The sequence below is a fragment of the Mercenaria mercenaria genome, chromosome 7 (genome assembly GCF_021730395.1).
Source record: "Mercenaria mercenaria strain notata chromosome 7, MADL_Memer_1, whole genome shotgun sequence".
Classification (NCBI taxonomy): Eukaryota; Metazoa; Mollusca; class Bivalvia; order Venerida; family Veneridae; genus Mercenaria; species Mercenaria mercenaria.
In genome coordinates this window covers 6007469-6019888 of record NC_069367.1, presented here as the reverse complement: position 1 = coordinate 6019888, position 12420 = coordinate 6007469, and the positions used below count along the sequence as shown (strand labels likewise).

The window sequence follows — 12420 nt, the reverse complement described above, 5'->3', positions numbered from 1 at the left end:
AAAATATCACAAAGTCAAAGGTTAAACAATAGACTTATAATTATTAAGTAATAAAGTGACTCCAGTAGTGCAAATTGATAAAAAAGAAGACGATGCCGCCTTTCCAAAGATTTTAGGCATCGAACGACAAAGTAATATGGGCTTGGATATACTCCAAACAGCTATTGATGTAATGAAGGGCAAAATTTGTAAGATACAAATCATAGATCTATCTATGACTGATCATATATTTCATAACTTGTAATATCAAACATCTTTGTAGTACAACCATATAAATTTCACTGATCCCCAGAAGTAAACAATATAATAATTGCAGTGCGAACAAAGCATATCCTTCTTGAAAAAGGAAAATTCTCGGATAAACAATGTTAAAATATGCAATAGCACACACTAAATAAAATGATGACATTTACACCGACATTTCAATTTTGCGGAAAAATGTGTAGCGGCTATAGTGAACCACACATTGAGAAAAGGAAGAATTGTCCGGAAATGGAGATACTAGGTGTCCAGAGAAAAACAAAACAAGTTTGGATAAGATTTAAACGTGCATGTTGATATAAGACATGTGATATGTTTGTCATATCTCCTTTTTTTCTTTCTGCTTTATAATTCAACATGTGATATGTTTGTCATATCTTCTTTTTTTCTTTCAGTTTTATAATTCAATGTTTATTTTCTTGTAACATACGTTACATCACAGTTAGAACAACTGACCAAAAATCAGATACTGTAAAATCATTTAATTTCGTGGGCATGAAATTTCTCGGTTTTGGTCAAAACGGCAGTTTCGTGGGGATATAAATTCGTGGATTTCAACTTTTGAACATAAAATGAATGGGAATTTTACTTGTTCGTTGGGATTAAATTTCGTGGATTGACTCAACCACGAAATCCACGAAAATTAGTCCCCCACGAATATTAATGATTTCACATTATATCTTTTAAAATCTCATATCGTTGTAATATGTAGCCAGAATGAAATTACCGCCAAACTAACTTCGATTGCAGTTACCGGAACTTTCCTTCTAACACGCACTGTGGTATTTTTTATACATCCATACAACCGCGAAGTAATGTGATCATATATCCCTTTTAACATAGTCCTTGCAAATTGTTTTGCGTATACCTTTATACAACCAGCAAGAAGTCCAACAAAGACATCTGGAAGTCGTGACCCAGTCATATGGCATAGCCTAAACGAATAGATGAGAAGCGTAAAGCCTGGGTTATTTAAAATACTGCTGTATTTTAAAACAGAATATTTCATTTTTAAACGTGTTTTGATTGTGTTCTGGTACTGTTTTAAGAAGAGTACCCTTTCACTTTCCTTCAAGTTTTCACAAATATTCAGTAGTTCAGTGGTCAATATAGTGCATCCAATTTTCTTCGAAGACGCAGAAAATGGACAGTAACGATAGTTTGGTAAATATTCACGTAATTGCTTTAGAATAGTTTGTTTTTCACTTCCTGTAAGTTTATCAGCAATTAAGTTTCTTTCAGGAATCATGTAGCATGGAAGTTTGCCGTTCTTTACACACCATACTAAAGCCGCCATTGTGGCATATTCGAGAGCAAAATAATACTTTTCTTGAAAGCAATGTTGAGGCAATGTTTCTGCTAACCATAGAATCAAGTTTTTTATTATATAAGATGACACACATTTGACATTACTTTTGCACTGAACTTTGATGCTCTGATACAACATCAGCTGCACTTCATTCAGAGAACGCATCAATTGTCTCTCCGCAAAAATGTAGCAAATTCTCCATTCGTATTCCTCAAGCTGACTGCCCTTCCGCCCGACAGGAACCAAATGACAAGGCATTTTTGAAATTTCTGAAATCAGTTCTTGCGAGGGCCATCCGTAGCGCCTTTTTCGTTCTACCCAAGACTTTAGAAGAGTTCTGTCTTCGTATGGTATAGCAAAAACTCTATCAAATGACAGAAACCGAGAAAGTTTCCGCAAGTAAATTTCAAGGTTAATTGCTGGTCCAGATTCTAGCAGTTGTTGTACCGGCTTTTCTAAAAACGTATCTTCACAGATATTACGAAGAAAAATCTTCAGATATATTATAAACATTCTTTTGAAATATCTATTTGAAATTGCTTTTTGGAATTCACCACATGTTTGCAAATTCACCTTTCTGATCTTATTGTCAGTGACACCAGGAAACGACGAGTTATACCCTAACAAAAGCGAATATCCAGGAGAAGCATTTACTCTGTCTGCGATAAATACACCTTTCCTTTTCCGGTTGTATATCTCAGTGCAGCTAGGCTCACAACACTTTAAACATTTCCAAACAAGCATAATGTCAACATCACTTTTGCTATTAAAAGTACCTTCTGCCGCGCTACCTGCCAGAACTAAATCGAATATTTCGTCCAGTTCATCATCCATTCGTAAAGCAAAGTAAACATTTTTCATAAATGCTTCAAAGAAATATTCTACTATAGAGTGTTTTTTTTGAACAAGCCTCTTGTCGTAAGTCCCGCGAAATTTTAGGTATAGAAAATAAAGCAAAGAAAACATTTCTGCAGAAGTCAACACAACCATTTCTCTATTAGCATGGTCAGCATTTTCATCTCTTATGCGAAGTATATCCATTATAGAAATGTGGTCTTCGATATAATTTTCTTTCTGTTGTTGTAATTTTCTTTTGTTTATTTTTCAAATCATTTGTTCACCTGTATAACTTCAATAATTATAGTGCTTTCACAGAGATTGTAATTTCACTTCTGTTTATTAACAGAATCACGGCTCCAAGTTTTCCGTCCGTTGATAAATGTGTTTCTGCAAAAGATACGTGACAACAACTTTATCCGATGCATTTATTTATTTTGTTGGGTTTAACGTCGCACCGAAACAATTATAGGTCATATGGCGACTTTCCAGCTTTGATGGTGGAGGAAGACCTCAAGTGCCTGACCGTGCATTATTTTGTTACGAGTTTGTACCTGGGTAGAACCACCAACCACGACCGAGTCTGCAATTTTCACTGTTTGCATTGTTCTCGATGTTTCCGAGGGATCTACTTTCCAGATTTTATTCCTCACATGAAGAATTCAACGTCCCGAGTGAGACTCGAACACGCATCGATGAGGGACAACTGATTTGAAGTCAGTGACATTAAGCGCTCGGCCTCGGAGGCCCATTTATTCAATACAATGAGCGAAACATACCACCCCGCTTTTAAATGTAATGGCGGACGTTTGTCCCTTACACACTTCAGAAGTTTTAAACAACCAGATGTATTTGTTAAATGTTTAAATCTGTAGGTGGCTCCATTTAAGTGCATCTAGTGAATAAAAAAAAATATGTAATAGTATATCATTTCGATTGAATCAATGAAATAAATATATATACTTGAACGTTTTTAACATTGTACATAACTTGCTGATATTAGTATTGAGATATATATAACTGAAAGATAAATTATTCGATACTCTTATATTTCATAAAGTCAGTGTTAAAATTGGTTACAGGTTACACTCTACCAATTCAAGTCCTTATTTATTTCATATTAATAACAAAACATTCAGACCTCATTTTCAGCACTTTAGAGCATTTCAAAGATATGAAAACCATATATGGTCATTTAGTATAACATGTCTTCTTATCAAAAATAGAAAAATATTGACATGTTATGTTGAATATAAGAAAAATAATCTGTTCTGAGAAACATCACCCTCTAAATATACCCCCATGAAAACAGCCGTTTAGCAGTTACGCGTAGGTAGACATTTTTCGCAAAGAATAAAACTTATTCCAAGAAATTTACAATGAAAATGGTCTAGATCTATTCTCAATACTATAAGCAATAAACATAAGCCAAAAATTTAACTGTCACCTCCTCATGTCACTCATTATACCAGATTTCATCCATAGTATGGAACTACATTTTGGACTACTTCACATGTAACACTGAGTAGTCACTTCCGGTTTGGTGTAATCCGTCCTTAAAGAAACATTTTTCATACTCAAAATGTGTTATTTTTACTTAAATTGTACCAGTAACCTAAATGCATGAAAAAAATACCAGTTTGATACAATCAATTTTCAAGGTTTTATGGCTTTTTCAGTAACGTATGCTAGCACGCCAAATTTCCTAGAAAAAAGCTGTCGCGACATCATTTTTGACCACTTTTCCTTGCTTGAGCTTATTTTTGCCATATTTTATCAAGTTTTACCATGAACTGCACTCAAATCACACACTGTTACTGTAAAATATACCCAAACTCACCCCTGACACCTAAAACATACCAATATTTAGTCAATAAATATGCATTTTTTGAAAAAAATACACCCAAAACAGTGATTTTGAAATATTTTTAGTTTTTCTTCTTTTTCTCTGCTAAATTGCACTGAAATTGTCATCTTCTATCATAATCTGGCCAAACTAGCCTGTTTACAGCCACATCTAAACAAGTTTAAATTTTTACCCCTGCACAACTTATAGGTTACACTCTACCAATTCAAGTCCTTATTTATTTCATATTAATAACAAAACATTCAGACCTCATTTTCAGCACTTTAGAGCATTTCAAAGATATGAAAACCATATATGGTCATTTAGTACAACATGTCTTCTTATCAAAAATAGAAAAATATTGACATGTTATGTTGAATATAAGAAAAATAATCTTTTCTGAGAAACATCACCCTCTAAAAATACCCCCATGAAAACAGCCGTTTAGCAGTTACGCGTAGGTAGACATTTTTCGCAAAGAATAAAACTTATTCCAAGAAATTTACAATGAAAATGGTCTAGATCTATTCTCAATACTATAAGCAATAAACATAAGCCAAAAATTTAACTGTCACCTCCTCATGTCACTCATTATACCAGATTTCATCCATAGCATGGAACTACATTTTGGACTACTTCACATGTAACACTGAGTAGTCACTTCCGGTTTGGTGTAATCCGTCCTACAGAATATCAATAATATTTCATTGATTTACTATGTGACTTCTAATATACTGGATAAAACGATCGACTCGCTTAGAGTGCAGACGCTCAACCACTAGGCTATCGAGTCGATCGTTTTATCCAGGGTTCAATCCCTGACCGCGTCATGCCAAAGACGTAAAAATGAAACTGTTGGCTTCCTCGCTTGGCGGTTAGTACAAGGACTGGTCATCCCGGTGTCAGTATAATGAGACTGGGTGGGGTATCATGTCACGTGTCTACGGCGTGATAGTCCTATGAGATAGTACTCTAAAGCTGAACATTGTACTCACTGATAAAAAAGTGACACCTTCGTTTATCGTCGAAAAAGACGTTACACTCGAACAAAGCAGTACAGTAAATCGGAATATTTACGTTTCCCATTACATTAATTAAATTGAATAAAGCTATTTTTACTACAGAAAACATAAACTACGTTATCCAGTATTTAATCAAAGATAAAATAAAATCAAAGGAATTAAGTCTCACCTCAAAATGCACGATGTATTATTGATTTAGTTCCATTTCCCTTAACGAGCATGAATACAAGAGCTTTCATGATAGTAACATAAAGTTGATTCCTTTTATACGCATATTACAAATGTAATGTAAATTATTCTGTACCTGACCATATACAATTTGCAATGCTTCTTCTAAAGTGGGATATAATGTTTCTTTTGTATCGAATCAAAATGAATTGCAAAATATTGAGTTCGTTAATCGATATCGGTGAAAATACAACATGCAAAGGAAATACACTGCATATCAACAAGACTGACAAGAGTTTATCAAAAAAGCGGATTTTTTTTTCTCTTTTAAATTCAATATATAGTTTGAATACTTAAACGTGAAATTGATCAATATTGGGATATTTAAACACTCTGAACGAAAACGCAGTAAAAAAGGTTCTAAAACAAGGTGTAGCTTCCAAATTTATTTATATCCAATCGAACTGGTTGCTCAACAGAGACAAGTAAAGAGAACTAATAATCATTTTCATTAAGTTACATTTCTAATCATTTAAAGCTAAATGTTTCATAGTCAATGCAAACAGTTGAGAAATATAGTTTGATAGTTTTTATATTCTTATCTTTCTTAGGCGTAGCATGTTTATCCAATTTACATATATATTTTATGCTAAAATAAATAAATCTTAATTGGGCAACCAGGACAGAAAAATTGAATTTCAAAAAATATCCGCAATAAAAATCTCACACTTATTCAGAATTCAATGAACACAAATAAGCGTATTATGTGATGTTGGTGAATATACAGTCAAACCTGTCTAGACCGCCCTTGGAAAAGCAAATATGTGGTCTTTGTTGGGAGATGGTCTTTTTTCTCAGGTTTAAATACACTGTAAAATTTAATGTTAAAACGGGAAACAAAAGATGTGGTCGTTAAAGCCTGGTGGTCTATGTTCAGAGGTGGTCTTTGATACAGGTTTGACAGTAACTGTAAATTGATTTAAATTCAACATTTTGTAACTAATCAAAATCTAAATATTTCTAGTTTTCGTTAAATGCTACTTAATGATTCGCTTAACAATGATATTTTTAATAATTTAGGTAGTGAGCTCAATATTTACAGAGACCAGGCAAAACAGTCAATACACACAACTAAATAATGATGTTCAACTTTTAAAATATCTTATAGGCTGGACTGCTATACTTGACTGGCCTTTAAGTTGAAGATAGCTTTGAATTGTCAGCATGCGAGTCCTATCGTAAGGCATTTCTGCCTAACTCTTCATAATAAAAAGCTGCAACTCATATATTTTCTCTGATTCCTTGATGCCCAATTCATATATGCTTTTACCTTTGGCATTCAACAAGCACGGAAGTATGCCCACAGTACCTTGGCTGTACTTCAACAAGCTTATACATAATCTGCATCTAATTCTTGGATTAATATATGACTGTAAAAAACCCCAAATTGATGGACACGTACTCGAATCTTCAAATATGCAGCAATTAAATGATAGATATATAAGATAATAGATAATAATAAGATGTAAATGGAATCAAGCTTCAGCTGTGCTAAAATATCACACATCACTATGACATCCAAAATAGAAATTGTACATTTGTCCTTTCACTGGAAGATGCTTTGCTACATCTGTCTTGTCGACCTTGCGTTTCATTTGATCTGCGCTCACTAACAGCGTCAATTTGATGAAAGAAATCAGCTGTTCAATTTAACACCTTTGAATAAGAATTTGTACTGGAACAATACCTTCTATTTGTTCAGCTGAGCTTAGGCTAAACACAATGGTGCAGTTTTAAAACGCATGCTTTATAACTGTATGGGTTCAGTTAACTCAGTAACGATTTGATTCTAATTTGAAATCGAACTTAAAAGGTTTCAAGACTCGGGTATTGAAATTAGATGTTCCCAAGTATGGTAGCTTTTGAGAAACATAATTCTGTTTTGCTGATTAATACAAAAATGATACAAATACACGAATATGCAATATATAACAATGTTTCACAGGGTTTTGCTGTATTGTAACGGTGGAAGTTTGGGTCATAAGAAATTTGTATGCATTCTTCACTGTACAGATCAAATTATCCTAAGAACAACGAGTCTCGTTTCTGCATCAGTGTCTGTCGATATAGCTAACTTGTCATACGTATGTCCTATACATTTTAGCATTTTACCATTGTAACATAACATTTTACTCTGTAAAAGTTGAACATTATTTGTTGATATGGTGATAATTTATTGAAAGACAAATGATTCCAAACTAATTTACTCTTACCCTCTATAAATCAGAGCAATGTTTATAGGATGACATGGAACATTTTGTAAAGATAATTTTCTGTTTAATGCATTTGATGAATGACATGCTTATGTTTAACTACGTTGATTAAATTGAATAAAGCTATTTGTACTAACAAAACACATTCTAATATGACTAGCAATGCTCAAATCACTACAACGATGTTGACGGCGCGTCGACGTAATATTTTGCGCCATGCGCATCGATAAATAGAGCTTTCCCATTTGATCAAATATTCTAATTAAAACATGTTTTAAACGAAATGTCACATCACATAAAAATTCCTGATTATTTATACACGCACGCAGTTGGTTATTAGTTTTGCAGAATAATTCACCATAATTTTTACCTTAACGGAACTACTCCGCAAGTATAAATATAGGAGCGTGACGACCTGCAATTTGGCACCATACATGTGCCATGGAACAGTTCTTCCTTACTTGACCTAAATTTTGCAATAATAGACATATTACGATAGAAATAATTTATTGCAAAAACGTATTTGAACGCTATTTATACACTTTGACTGTTACACGTGGTGCGAAATAATTGCTCACCGGGTATTCGGCTACCGTCCTCGTGTGGTTTATATACATGTAGGCTGTTTAGGATAAATAAAAATAATGTTATATTTTGAAGTTTTGAAACATGTTTTTCATCATTCATTGTTCAGATAACTAAATTTGCCACACTCCTTGGTAGAACTATGCATACTCAACGACAAAACGTTTGGATCCTCTACCTGCAATTTTGTTTTTGTTGATAAAATTTCAATAAGATGCACCCTGTCGCTGTTTTTGATGCCTCTGAGAATGAGTTAAAATAAACAAAGATGCCTACCCGTTTGCGCTTAAGTATCGTCCGTGTTATGTCAATGAACATTTGTAAAACCCTCCGCAGCGATTACTTCCCCTAACAATACACTAAATGAAGGCAATGAAAGGTAACCGCTGTGAAGAGCTTGGTAGTTTATAAAACAAAGATCATGCAGAGTGAATTATGTATACCCGACCTTAAGTAGATCTAATTGATTAGAATGTAAGATGTATAGAAGTGAAAATGGACCATGTTTACAGTATATCACGAACTTAAAGCATTCTCACACCCTCTACTCCTACACAGTCTATAATCGCGTCTTCTTGACGTTCTTTTTCTTTCTATCCTTCAGTATCTTTCTGAAAACGACAAAACTTGTGGACGCAAATGCTTACAATATACGCAGATAAGTCTGTTCATACTTTAACTTACTCACTTTAGATTCATAATCAATAGTTGCAATACATGTATTCACAACATGACGACAGAAACCAAAAACAGGTTAGATGATATTTTAATAAAGTTTAAGTATCAGAAGCTGTAATAATTTTGAAATAATGTTCAAATAGTTACCTAGATCAAGCATAGGGTAGATCCAGGATTTTTATCAATGGGGACCGCCAGACTGCAAAAGTATAATAATTACACCTATTTTTTTTTATTTTCCCACCATTTTAGACCCGCTTTTCAACATTTTTATAATTATAAGATTTCTAGAGGCTTGAATTTATTCGACAGAAAAAAACAAACTGACACTGAAATGAAGCAACATTGCATTGATAAATATGTTTGTATTTTGATCTCCTTATACAGTCGGTAAGCCAGTTCCGGATCACTGAGGAATGTAGATGTTATGAGCTTCGGAAATATATTTTTAAAGCACAATTTTAACACAAGGAGAAAGGGAAACCCTTTTGCTTTTAAAATTACCACATCTGGTTTGAAAGTGCAAAGGAAATAATTATACTGTATGCGCAACAATAATATCATCACTTCGGTCAGTTACGGATTATTTAGGCTATCTTAGATCATTTTAGGATAAGCTAAAACACTTTCGGAAATAATAATTATTTCTCTAACTCGACCAAATCATTACATATTGTGGAAAGAAAAAAAAGAAGATTTTCTTGTTTAAATATAATTTCTCGATCGTGTTGTGTCCCTGTTGTGTGAGTTCCGGATCACATGGATTGACAAGATGCGAATTTTCTCCACATTCCAGCGATCTGAAAAATTTATATTTTTATGATAATTCCCTTATTGAAGCAAATATTCATGCTAAGAATTAAATGATTATCTTCATGTTATAAGTGTTATCAGTGCTGTGATCAGGAAACCTCATGATCCGGAACTGAGTAATCCACTGTAGATACTGCAGTTTCTAGTAAACGGGGGTCTGACTGGTACGATCGTCTAAATTAATAAACTGTACGAAGTCAGTTTTAGGAGTTATTTCGAGTAGCAGACATAAACAAAAGGGGCTGAAAACCTGTTAAGGCATATTTACAGCTCTAGTAAGGGTGCGTCAGAATGTCTGCACCGCTGCAATGAAATATTAGTGGAACAGCCGCCGAATTCATAAATTCTCCTTGATGAGTGAATATTTTAAACAAAAAGAAACACGCACTGACAAATTTTGCTGCCTCTAAAGTAAGTACACACAAAATGGGTCTTTGTGGATGGATCTTGGTAGCAAATTGAAGAAAATATGTGAGAAGAATTTTTCTTCAGACAGGCTGCTTCAAGCAGCCGAAGAGTACAGAAGGCTAAAGTTTTATCTTTATTTTGGTCGGTCATTGCATGTTACCAATGTACCAATGTAATGTTCGCTTAAATAATGAGTGCGGTATCTTTTCGACTGACAACAACAGCAAGGATGATATCATGGTACATCGTCAGAGGTATCCCCTTTCCTACACAATGTCTTAAAAATGCTCTATTTTAACTGTTCGTCAAGCGTTTAAGAAACAAAAGCAATGGCTTAGGCATAGGAAAAAGAAATCAATATAATTGCACCTTTACTAATCCTACCAGGTGTTCTGTATTACAAAAGTGCTTCTATTTTGACATTTTGATACAAGCAAAACTGTATTATCTGCACTATAAAATACTTACTGGTATTTCATTATATTATCGGCTTGTTAAAAGTTAATTTTTACCATAAGTAAGTTTACAAAATCATAGGAACCAGTGTTTCAGGGGTAAATCAAACACATATTAATAAATCCTAAACGATTTTGTTGTGCAAAAATGTGTAATATTGTGTTTTAAACCGTTTTCGTTTTCTACTCTATTGTGTAATTGCAACGGAAGTAAACTAATAAATATCTCTGCTTTAAAGTACTAGCCCAAGGCAAGAGTTGACATTCTTTGTGGATCACAACTTTGAATGAAATACTAAAATTTCTGTTATTGATATTAGCAATACTATCATACATTGCACATTTGTGAAATCATTTTTGTTAATTTCAAGGACTTGGAAATCAATTTCTAGACTTTATTTAATGTATTTCTATCAATGAAAATGTTAGGGTCTATCTCTATATAGCTAACACACAGAATGCCTGCTTTTCAGTTTTTTAACAAAAGTTTCTAATATACACCTAAATGATATCATTATTTATGGAAATAGATAACATCGCCTTAAAATATATTCATTTTCGCAACAAATCCGTGTTTTTTCACAATAACTCATATCATATGAGATTGAAACTTGACATGGATAAAGTTAAGGTATGATCATACACATTCAATACTAAAACCTTTAAAAATTGCAGTAAAAATGAAATGAATACCTGTTGAAGGTGTGAATATCCAATACACCTACATGTATATAAATCAAACGCGGACGTTATTGCTCACATGAGTAGGCAGCCGAATACCCGATGTGAGGCTGCACCCTCATGAAATTACCAAGTTTGACGTATAACCGCCCACCGTGTATAAAAAGTATTAAACACTTGCTATTTCTTAATCTAGAAACTTGAATAGTTTACTAAATAAAGAAGATAAAATATTCACTGGTTAAGGTTATACGGCTTCCAGAATACTTTTAAACATTCTATTTTCTAAATAGTGATTATTGACAAATCGTTTACGACTTTATCAATATGTTAGCTTTAATAACTTGCACAAAAAGTGACGGAAATTATTCATGAATACTGATATGATCTCACACAATAAGCGTGCCCAGCCTATTCAAATTGAATCCTTACAAATTATGTTTGCTTTCTCATGACTGCAATGGATTTTCTGATTTACATCCGCAATCTTAATTTCACTGCATGATAATTTCGCTTAAAAGTATTTTTCTATAATTTCACACTAGCAGACTGTTTGCTTTAAACTCTGTCACCCGATTCGAAATAAATAATTCAAGTCAAGAAACCCAAAGACGTTTCTACAACAAGGTATTTTACAACATTATTTTTATAGACACGGACTTTGTGTTTATCGGGCATAGCTGTTTTTGACCGCTAAATATTAAAATACTAAAACATTTTATTGTAAGAGGTTATAAGATCAAACTAGCATAAATAATATATCCTATATATTCTATGTAAAACTGACATTTTCAATGAGTGCCGAACACAGCTAGTCCCATTTTAGAGAATAAATCCTTACTTCATTCAAGTTATAACAGAACTGATATAAAATGAAAAGAAAATTAGGGGTCATGCATTTTCTAAGAGAGATTTCTCTTGTCACATTTGCTTACTGTAAAATCACATAAAAATCACACTTCTGTGACCTGGAAGTAGTAATACAAAAATTGAGTTTAACATAACCAAATACAACCTACTCTTCCATTTTTCCACAAAAATGTCAAAAATATACCCACAATAAAATTGAAACAGAAATAAGCTT

At 33.3% G+C, this 12420-nt stretch overlaps 1 protein-coding gene across 1 annotated transcript; it reads right to left on the bottom strand.

Annotated features, from left to right (window-relative positions):
* Positions 1-209: 209 nt before the first annotated feature.
* On the bottom strand, positions 210-11617 carry LOC123555661 (uncharacterized). The gene is made up of 2 exons (XM_045346254.2): positions 11349-11617; positions 210-2797 (listed from the first exon to the last, which is right to left on the bottom strand). Exon 2 carries the CDS (start codon positions 2609-2611, stop codon positions 953-955), a length of 1659 nt encoding a protein of 552 aa, XP_045202189.2. The 5' UTR covers positions 2612-2797; positions 11349-11617; the 3' UTR covers positions 210-952.
* Positions 11618-12420: the final 803 nt, after the last annotated feature.

Bases quoted from the DNA above. Each gene is read 5' to 3' on its own strand.
- LOC123555661 (XM_045346254.2), bottom strand. From the start codon at position 2,611: ATGGATATACTTCGCATAAGAGATGAAAATGCTGACCATGCTAATAGA.